At 29.3% G+C, this 10,403-nt stretch overlaps 1 protein-coding gene across 2 annotated transcripts; it reads left to right on the forward strand.

The window, feature by feature from the left end:
- The first annotated feature begins 3,399 nt into the window (after positions 1–3,399).
- Positions 3,400–6,825, forward strand: LOC107871084. Of its 2 annotated transcripts, XM_016717881.2 has the most exons (4): positions 3,400–3,988; positions 4,595–4,872; positions 5,892–6,049; positions 6,494–6,825. In XM_016717881.2, exons 1-3 carry the CDS (start codon positions 3,712–3,714, stop codon positions 5,991–5,993), a joined length of 657 nt encoding a protein of 218 aa, XP_016573367.1. In that variant the 5' UTR covers positions 3,400–3,711; the 3' UTR covers positions 5,994–6,049; positions 6,494–6,825. The 2 variants fall into 2 exon arrangements, with proteins under 2 accessions (XP_016573367.1, XP_016573368.1); XM_016717882.2 differs by lacking the exons at positions 5,892–6,049; positions 6,494–6,825 and having other exon boundaries at positions 3,405–3,988; positions 4,595–4,881.
- The last annotated feature ends 3,578 nt before the right edge of the window (positions 6,826–10,403 follow it).

Below are 10,403 nucleotides of genomic sequence, written 5' to 3' on the forward strand. Positions count from 1 at the left end.
CCAAATTGAACAATATATTAATATATACTCCAATAGGTTTAATTAAAAAGGCGTCTAAAAATAGTTAAGAATGAATTTATGATTCAACTGTCGAAACGCCTTTTTAATTAAACCCTAAAAGGAAACAATAATGAGGTATGGAGTCCGCTGCTACACCCATCTATCTTCTTTTTAGAAAGCAATTATATATTGTGCAATTTATACAATAAATTAACAGAATAAATAAATACCAAAATAACGACGTATAATTTTATAGAGTTAAAATTTGAATTCATTACATTTCTGCAATGAATAAACTTAGTAGAGGTTAAGATCTTATATTGACATAATTATGGTTTTATATCTTAGTCAACAAGAATTCAATTTGATTTTGACCTAAAAAAAAGTCATAATTGGTGCTAATTAACTTATGACTAGTCCACTTATTGGAGGTTTTAGCATCTATGAAATAATGAAATGTTAGAAAAAGCAACACTAATGGCGTGCGATTATCTCTTTTGCTGGGTACAATTTATAGTTGCGGAATTAAGATTTTTATTAAGCAGATTTAGAATAAACAGAAATAAATAAACAAATGAGCAAACACTGATCAATATTTATTATAGATAATAAAAAGATTAGTTTAATTTAAATGTAATTTTTCGATAAAAAAAATTTGAATGAATCGTGACACCTTTATTTCCGTCTAGATTATTATAAAAAGACAGTCCAAAATACAAAATATCCCGTGTTAGCAAGAATCTAAAGAGCAAACGTTATTGGCCTAATCTCCTTCCTTTAATGATTTCTCTTTAAATAATTCAAGATTCACGAAGGGTGGGTAATTAGATCTAATATTCTGAGGGTAATTATTAGTGGTGAGGAAATTAAATAAATAGGCAATAATGAAAGTTATTAATTATTATAGGGTTAATATGAAAAAAGAAAACAATTAGTATTCAAACTCATGATGCTACAATTTAACAATAAAATTGTAGGAATTTTTTAATGCATCGGATTGTATTTTTTCCCTCTATTATCTTTTGTTATATTTTTTCTAGATTATTTTTTGTATCAGATCGAGAGTCTATCGAAAATAACATTTCTAGCTTACCTCTAAAATAGTGATGTGGATTGTGTATATTCTATCCTTTCTAAACTCTATTTTATAAAAATACACTGAATATATTATTGTCACTATTATCTTTATCGATTGAGTTATTCACAAAGTCAAAAATGAGAAGTTTCTAGAATGAATTGTAGCAAATTTTGTTTAGAGTTTTTCAAGATAAATATGCAAAAATCACACGTTTACATTGTGAATGTCAACTTGGTAAAGCGATTATTCATATATTCCTTTTCTAAGAAATTTAGATACATTAAAAAATAAAATGGCAGAATATTATTTACTATTTTTTGTTCAACTTGTTGTGATTTATTTTCCCCACTTTTGTAATTTTAAATTCATGACAAAGTTTCCATCTCAATTTCACCTCATCATTTATGAATTAAAAAAATAAAATAAATTTATTTTTTTGAAAAAAAAAGGAGGAAAAAAGACTTTGCAACAGTGAAGCACCAAACAGCATTACGCCAGCCACCTCAACATTGACTAATTATATATTTTATTAAAATTATGCCAATTAATAATTCATTAAATCTATTCATATGATGTTCGATTTTTTTCTTTTTATATTTGTGTGTTCCTCAAGATATTTGGTCCTGGAGAATTTTTTGTAGGTTAATTGATCGACTATATGAAATTTTACTTTTTTAATGAGGATTCAATTACTCATTTTGTAATTCGCTCCGTACCCATTATAAACCTTGTTTATATTTATGCCTTACTTGGATTTTAGTCCATTTAGAAAATTTATTTTTCTTATATTTAATAAATTTAAATTCTAATACTTTTTTTTTTTTTTAATGATTCTTCCTTATAGGAATGACGCAGAATGTTTATTACCATAAATTCAAAGAAATGCCTGATTTATATTATTTATATAATATCGAATTATTATTACATAATTTTAAAATTATTGAAGATCAATACAATTAGAGTAATAAATCAAAATAATTTAGGATATGATATTTGTTAGTTTAGTCATTAATGTCCACAACAGGATTTATAATCAAAATAATAATATTGAAAGAGGTTATCCCATTTCTAATAAAAAGTAGATTTTACACTATTATAAAATAAGGAATACTACTATTCATTTATGTAAAAACATTCAACTCAAAGATACATTCAAATCTCTCTATAATTATATTTCACTATATAATAATACTAAATATTTTTGTAATTAGTTTTTCATGTTATATCCTTGCTATATCAATCAAAAATACGATACACACTAAACTATCAAGATACTCTTTTTATTCCGCTTTAACAATTCTCATTTTTTTTAGTCCGTTGATAACTCAAACTCAGAATAGTATTTATAATCAAGATAATAATATTGAAATAGGTTTTCCCATTTTTAATAAAAAGTAGATTTTACACTATTATAAAATAAGGAATACTACTACTTATTTATTCAAAGACATTCAATTCATAGATACATTCAGATCTCTCTACAACTATATTTCACTAAATAATAATACAAAAAATTTCTAAAATTAGTTTTTCATATTATATCTTTATTATACCAATCAAAAAAAAAAAAATACAAACTAAACTATCAAGGTATTTTTTTTACATGCTTTAATAACTTTTGCCCTTTTCATAACTCAAACTCACAATAAGATTTATAATCAAAATAATAATATTGAAATAGATCTTCCCATTTCTAACAAAAGTAGATCTTACACTAATACTAAAACAAGAATACTACTACTCATTCATATAAAGACATTCAATTCAAAGATACATTGTGATCTCTCTATAACTATACTTCACTACATGATAAATAATTTTAAAAAAAATTAAAAATAATTTTTCATGTCATATCTTTACTATAGCAATCAGAAAACGATACAGACTAAACTATCAACGTAATTAGTACTCCCTCCGTTTCATAATAAATGAATTATTGGAGTATTTTTTATATTTCAAAATAAGTGAATCATTGAATTTTTTTTTCATTTGACAACCAAGGGACCCATCAACTGAACTGAAAAAGAATAAAATAAATATGATTCTGTATTTTGAACAAGGGTAAAAATGAAAAACTATGTTAAATTTATGTATTTAATTTTTTTTCTTAATCTACGTGCAAAAATCCAATAATTCATTTATTATAAGTATTTAACACACGATTTTATAATGAAAGTAAACAGTGCTTACTATTCGAGCAACTCTGTTGTCACTGTTGAGGTAGTTGATTGTGGTTAAGAAAGTTAATTCGGTAATTTGCCGTTAGTCCACATAAGAAAACCCAAACTATTTATTTCTTAATTTTAATTTTTTTTTGTAACGCAGACAATGATGACACAAATGAGAACCTTAGTGCAGCTTCCTATATTTGACCGGTACCTTATTGCCTTGTGCGTGTAAATTTCAATACCATCTCCCCCAAAATTCTTCTCTCAGTCAAATCATCAAACACTGAATCTGCCATTCCAAAATTGTTCTCTTTTAACTCCCCTTTCCCACCAATTTCTCTTCAGTAACATACACAGAACAATACTAAAAAAAAAATCTGCCATTTCCAATATTGTTCTATTTTAAATCCCTTTCCCACACTACATAGAGTTGCAATACGAACAATCCAAAAAAAATAAAAAAAAATGGGATTTTTGAAGGAAGATAGGAGAACAAGAGTTTTGAGATGGGTTAAAACTCTCTTCTTTTTGATCTCGATGTTGATATCACTTCTCCTATTTTCTGCCCCGATTCTTATTGTGATTGCTGATACACTACTTCCTTCGCTTTTGTTGTCTGTCTCTATATCTCCGTCGTATCTCTCTGTTCAAACTGTTTCTTCATATTTGAGCAACTATGATTTTCGGTATTCGCTCGTTGATATTCCGATTATATCCATCGTTAGATCGGTCATCATTCTATGTAAGTTAATCAATACTTTGTATTCCGATCGTATGTATTTTTGTTTTTTTGGGTGGGGTGGGGGAAGAATCTCACTCTCACTAATAAGATGAAAGTTCAGATAGCCGACTAATTGAGCTATTAAGATTCCCTAATTCACACAATTTTACATTTTTTTGGGTGGGGTAGGGGAAATGAGCGAACGGATTACAAGGTGGGGGAATCGACCCTCATTGACGAGGTGAAAGTTCTGGTAATCAACTAATTGAGCTACTAAGATTTTTCAATTCGAACATAGTTCAAGTTGATGTGAAGGGAAATAATTTTGGTAGTTTTATTTATTAGTGAGCGAAATTGAGATTAACACTTTTTTTAACCTATTGTCTTATATATTTTGAATTTGGTTCAAACATTTTGTCTAATTTTTTGAATATTGGTTAGCTCTTAGTCTGACAATTCTTTCGAAAATTCAAGTATTTTGTTAACAGGGTTATGATCAATTTGTTGTTATTGTTGATCGGTTGGATGGACGGCTATTCAAGTTGATTCTTCTATTTATTGAATTGGTTAGCTCAGATTAGACAATTCCTCACAAATATTCAAGCATTTTTGTTTATTTGATTATAGGTGTTTATAGCTTATGTGATGGACCAAGGCTATCAAGAGGACCATACTTGGGGATTGCCACAATTTGTTCAGTGTCATCTTTGGTGTTTGTGTCCTTTAAGGCTTCATATGTATTTGCACATAGTTCGAGTATGGATCGAGGAGGGTATATTCGAGCTATGGAGATGGCGTTGTTTGTATGCTCGTTAGCTCTGGCCGTTGCTCATGTAGTCGTGGCGTATAGAATTAGCTGCCGGGAAAGAAGAAAGCTTCTTGTTTACAAGATTGATATCGAAGCTGTAAGTTAATCTATGTCAAATCCCTTTATTTTCTCCATGATTTTAGCAAATTTTGAATCTGGTATACTTGAAAGTGTCACATGTCCAGTTGAGCAAGTTCTTTTAAAGAATTCACCAATTTTGAATTTTATTTACTAGAAATAGTACCAACCAATTTGAAAAGTGGGGACTAAGGAAGATTATATTTTGGAAAGAATATGAACATGGAGTTGCAAGTTGTTTGGGTCCACAGGGCTTAGAAAGGAAGGACAATTGTTCAAAGTTGACATGCTAGAAAATCAAACTTTAACTTAAAAATAATAAGGGGAATTATTAATCTAGGGAAATGTCCTTCGACTTTTGTTACTATCTGTTGTTTCTTGTACTTTAATTATCATATTATTTTACTATAGTACTTATCAAAAGGCCGACATGCTACAAGAAGTTAAGTTAGACTGAAAATGTTAATATTTTTTACGTTGTCAGTGTATATACATTAAATCCGACTTAAAGACATCTGCTTTTGTATGCTTGTTTTCTTGTTCTGGAACACTTCATGGAAAGTATTTAGATTTCAAAGTGGAATTGAAATAGGACTCTGAGTTTTGCATAGTGAGAGGCTTGAGGCAAATTCTAAACGAGTCGTCCTAGGTGATTGTAACCTTGATGGAAAGAGTTACTCGGTGATTGTGCTGGTGGAAGATAGCAGGTACCCGTGGAATTAGTTGAGGTTGTGTGTAAAATGACTCGAACACTATGACTATTAGAAAAAAAAGAAAAGGAGACCAACAAAACATGGTTTTTGTCCTCTTGCCAATTGCAACTTTCATGTGGCTTTTGACTTGGTCACATTTGGTTTGAACAAAACTAAGATATAGATTTACTCTCCTTTATTGATAAATTGAAATAAAAATATGTATTCATTAATCATGATTAAATGCTTAAAATTTAGTATACGAAAGCACATATCACACATTTATTTGGCCTTGTGATTCTATTTTATATGTTCTTTAACTGACATATTAGCACATGATTTGCAGGTCTCAGCATTAAAGACCGGATCATTTTATCGATATCTTAAAGTTACTCCCTTCAGAAAGAGTGAAGTAAAACTCAAATCTACAGAGTCGATACGCACATGAAATTGCTATTCTAGTTTTCTTTGAACCTAATCCAGTTTCCACAGAGCAGGTTTCAGGTAATTAACTATTGCCATATCATCCTCTTATAATCTTGAAAATATTCTATTTCTACCATAAAACCATGTGTTGTCACTGGGTTCATACTGATCGCCTGGTTGGCCAAGCTTCTAAAATCTGCTTATCCTGAAAATTGCATCTTATCAGGAGTGTTTTTCGAGAAAAGTTGCTCGGACTCTTCAAAAATGTCTACGGGTGCATGTCGGATCCTTTAAAATAGTGTATTTTTGAAGGATCCGACACGGGGGCGGCAATATTTTTCGAGAGCCTGAGTAACTTAGATAATTAGCACTTTTGATTTTTGAGAAGCTTGGCCGAATGGGCTATCAGATTACCACTTATTTTTTCTATTGACTCTTTTATAAATGGATTAGTTTCTTTTAATCTTTTTAGTCATGGTACATAACTAACTGTCTGCTTTTACAACTGTTCTTATTTTACAGGTATATCCAAAGGAGATCTGAAGCCTAATTGGTCAAAGTGAAAAAGTTTTTATATACAAAGTATATATTAAAAGAAAAAAAGGAAGAACAAGATTATGTATATGTGTGCAAATGTGGTGTGTGTTCTGCATCAGCAATTAGTTAAATATAGAGATGGTGATACAGGACAAGAGCATTATGATTCAGCACCCATTGCTCTGCTTATGTAACTTGTACAGATATTTGTTCTATATGCCAATTGTGTTTCTTGGATTAGCAAATAGCATTCTTGTTTTGTCATATGTATCAAATGGATATATATCTTTTTATAAACCTAACTTTATACCTCGAAAGTTAGTTACTTGAGCTACGTGGAAGAAGTTATTAATGCTTGTATTAGTGTAGACTGTCTGCGTAAATCCTTTGGGATCTGGCCTTTACTCAGGCTCTACTAATGCGAGATACTTTGTGCACGAGGCTGTCCTTTTTCTCATTTATACCTCGAAAAGCTCTTGCAAGCTCTTATTTTATCTAAGAGAGTGATAGAAAGTATTTATTGCATGTCAAGAGCATGATTCTTGAAGGGGAAATATGGCGTAACCGGTAAATTTCATGTGACCTGGAGGTCATAGGTTCAAGTCGGGAAAGCTGTCTCTTGCAGAAATGTAGGGTGAAGTTATGTACAATAGCACTTTGTCGTCTGAACTTCACATATAGCGGGAACTTTAGTGCGCTGAAGTGCTCTTTAACAAAAAAACATTCTTTGGGTAGGTATTGTTAGCTCAAACGTCAAAGCGTGGAAATAAATTATAAAAATCCAGAAACATGATGGGGGCAGTTGTGGTTCAAAAATCAAAATAATTAAATCATTCGTAACAGTAATGTAAGCATAAGACTTTTTGATAATAGGGATGAATCAGATGATTGCACTGGTAAAAATTGTAGAGAGGACTTGTAGTATCTCGAAAGATATTGCAAAAGCAAAAGACCGCTAACATAACTTGAATGAAGGTTGACCCACTTAAGGCCACTCTTTCTTTGCCGGGCGAGCCTTCTAATTAGGGCTGTGCAAAAATCGAACCGATCGATAAACCGAACTGATAAAAATATTATTGGATTATTGGTATTAGGTTATCGGGTTAACGATTTTTTATTGGTTTTATAAAAGATTTTATTGGGTAAACGGTTCGATGTCGGTTTTAGCTTATTGGGTTATCGGTTAAGAATACACTAAGTTATTGTTTTATCCCTATTTATGTTATATATTTAAATCTCTATCTCTTTATCTCTCTCTCTCTATATATAGAGAGAGATATGTGTATGTATATAGATTATATGCACTACTAATTCATAATTCAGTGATTCACAAAGTATTAACCTATTCAGGGCAACAAAGACACAATATAAATATTATCGTAATAAAAACCTTGAAGCATTTATAGCTTCCAACAATTATGATTCAATTTTTTTCCTAACTAACATTCAGTTCAAATTAAAAGATTCTTGTAAACTAAAATGCATTGCGTAGGTTTTGGCGATAATTAAGATTTCATTTTTTTATGTTAGTTGTTACTATTTCTATTTTATAAGTATTTTCTTATTGGTTAAACCGAAAACCGAACCGTTAAGGACCAAAAATCGATAAACCGAAACCGATAAGAAAAGATCTTATTAGTTGGTTATTGGTTTCATATATTTAAAAACCGAAAATCGATAAACCGAACCAATAACACATAAAACCGAACCAAACAGACCGATGCACACCCCTACTTCTAATTGCGAGTTGAAATTGCCATAGCTTATGAACACTTTTGGAAATTTTTTTGATATGATGCCATTATCTAGTGAAAGACTAGGTAAATCATGGGCGGAGCTACGTTGCTAAAAGCGTGGTCAGATGAACAACCTTCGTCGAAAATTTTTCTTGCATATATAGCTTAAATATAGTTTTTTTTGAATACCTATTAATGGCTAAACAAGCTTGTCATAGAAAGCAGCAATAGCCTAGTGGTCAAGGGTGTGCAGTTTCACCCTAGCTGCGTAGGTTTGAGCCCCAATTCCAATGAATTTTTTTTTAAAATATGAACACCCTTGATAAAAAATCTGACTCCGACACTGGAGAAAAGCCACACCAAAAATTGCTTCCCACTTTTAGTTTTTGTTTCATTCTATATTTGATATCCGTTTTGAAGTTTGTAATATTTGATATCCGTTTTGAAATTTGTAATATGAATTTGCATTGGGAAGTCTTATTTTGAGGGGTAAAATATTTCCTACCAAAGGAAATTTCATGTTCATGACTCAACTTGAGATAACTTATTAACAATGACTTATTACTTCATCATGATTTTTGGTGGTCCATACTTTAATCTTTTGAATGTTTACGACTTACAAGTGGTTTCTAGAATGCAAATAATACAGGCATAAACAAAGATATGAATAATAATACTATGCTTCTTAGTTGTCCAATTAGATAAAAGTAGTGACTTAAAAATTGTTTAGCCAAAATTCAAATATTAGAAACAACATATATTCTAATTAACAATTAACAATTGCTCCAATAACTTGCTGTATAATTTCCTTGAGGAATCAATAATTAGTATTTTATTCAATTGGGAGAATCTATTAACCACCTCTTGTTGTATATAATTCCTTAAGCACCTTTTATTTGCAAGACAATTCAAAAGCTAAGAGCTAGGCTGTATAGCTTTAAAGAGTGAATAATTAACGATCCACCATTGATAAAGGATTGCAACTTGATAGCTAACTATATATGCTGCTAAAAAAAAAGAAAATTGAAAAAAAAAATAGGATCATAAAGATATGCCCATTTTTATGAAAATTACAAATCATAAAGATAATTAAAGTAAAATAGAATTTTACAGATCATACAAGTCTTTTATAGAAAAATATAATGGCCCTCTAAGTTTGAAAAAAAAAAAAATACTACTAGGAAAGTGAAATAAGTGAGTTGAGCTGAGTTTGGACGGGTTAAAATGAATTTCGTTAACAAATTGATAGGTCAAGATTACTTAAATTAAAATGGTTGAGTCAATAAAATGGGCTAAATAACGGGTCATAACCAACTTCCCAACTATTACTACATTTTACTTTTCTTTATTTGTGTTTCTTTTAGTTTAGTTACCTAGTAATTTTTTTCCCTTTATGATGTCTATATATAACATATCAAAGAACATAATTTATTATCAGAAAGTATCATGACAAGTTTTTCATGATGCAATTTGAGCTACATATCAACTTAACTTTTAGATAGACTGAATAGAGCAGGTGGAAACAGACAAAGTTAATAAATTGATGGGTCATTAATTTCACTATTTTATGAAAAATTTCAATAAAAATGACTTTTTTTTAGACCCTTTTAAATTCTTGAAGTAGATTTAAACAAACAAAAATTTTGTGTGTGTTTTTGAAGTTCATGGAGAAGAAAGATTCACTTTAATGGAGAAGAAGAGGAACATGGGGGGGAGATTAACGCTGGGGAGCGGGGGCTGGGGAAGGTGGGGTTTTTTATTTTTATTTTCTAAAAGATTTTATAATTTCTTTTTAATAATTAGTTTTTAATTTTTATTTTTTAAATAATTTTATAATTATTTTTTAATAATTCGGATCCTCAATGCCATTTTTTATTTTTATTTTTTAAAATATTATATAATCTATTTTTAATAATTAGTTTTTTATTTTTATTTTTTAATAATTTTTTAATAATTTTTTAATAATTGGAATCCTCAATGCAATTTTTTCTTTTTCTTTTTTTAAAATTTTATAATTTCTTTTAAATAATCAGTTTTTTTATTAATTAGTTTTTTATTTTTTAAATAATTTTATAATCTATTTTTAATAATCAATTTTTTTTAATAATTTTATAATTATTTTTTAATAATTGAAATCCTCAATGCAATTTTTTATTTTT

This window comes from Capsicum annuum, chromosome 5 (assembly GCF_002878395.1).
Source record: "Capsicum annuum cultivar UCD-10X-F1 chromosome 5, UCD10Xv1.1, whole genome shotgun sequence".
NCBI lineage: Eukaryota > Viridiplantae > Streptophyta > Magnoliopsida > Solanales > Solanaceae > Capsicum > Capsicum annuum.

Bases quoted from the DNA above. Each gene is read 5' to 3' on its own strand.
- LOC107871084 (XM_016717881.2), top strand. From the start codon at position 3,712: ATGGGATTTTTGAAGGAAGATAGGAGAACAAGAGTTTTGAGATGGGTT. The intron at 3,989-4,594 runs GTAAGTTAATCA...ATTTGATTATAG, and splicing joins TAGATCGGTCATCATTCTAT to GTGTTTATAGCTTATGTGAT. The intron at 4,873-5,891 runs GTAAGTTAATCT...CATGATTTGCAG, and splicing joins ACAAGATTGATATCGAAGCT to GTCTCAGCATTAAAGACCGG.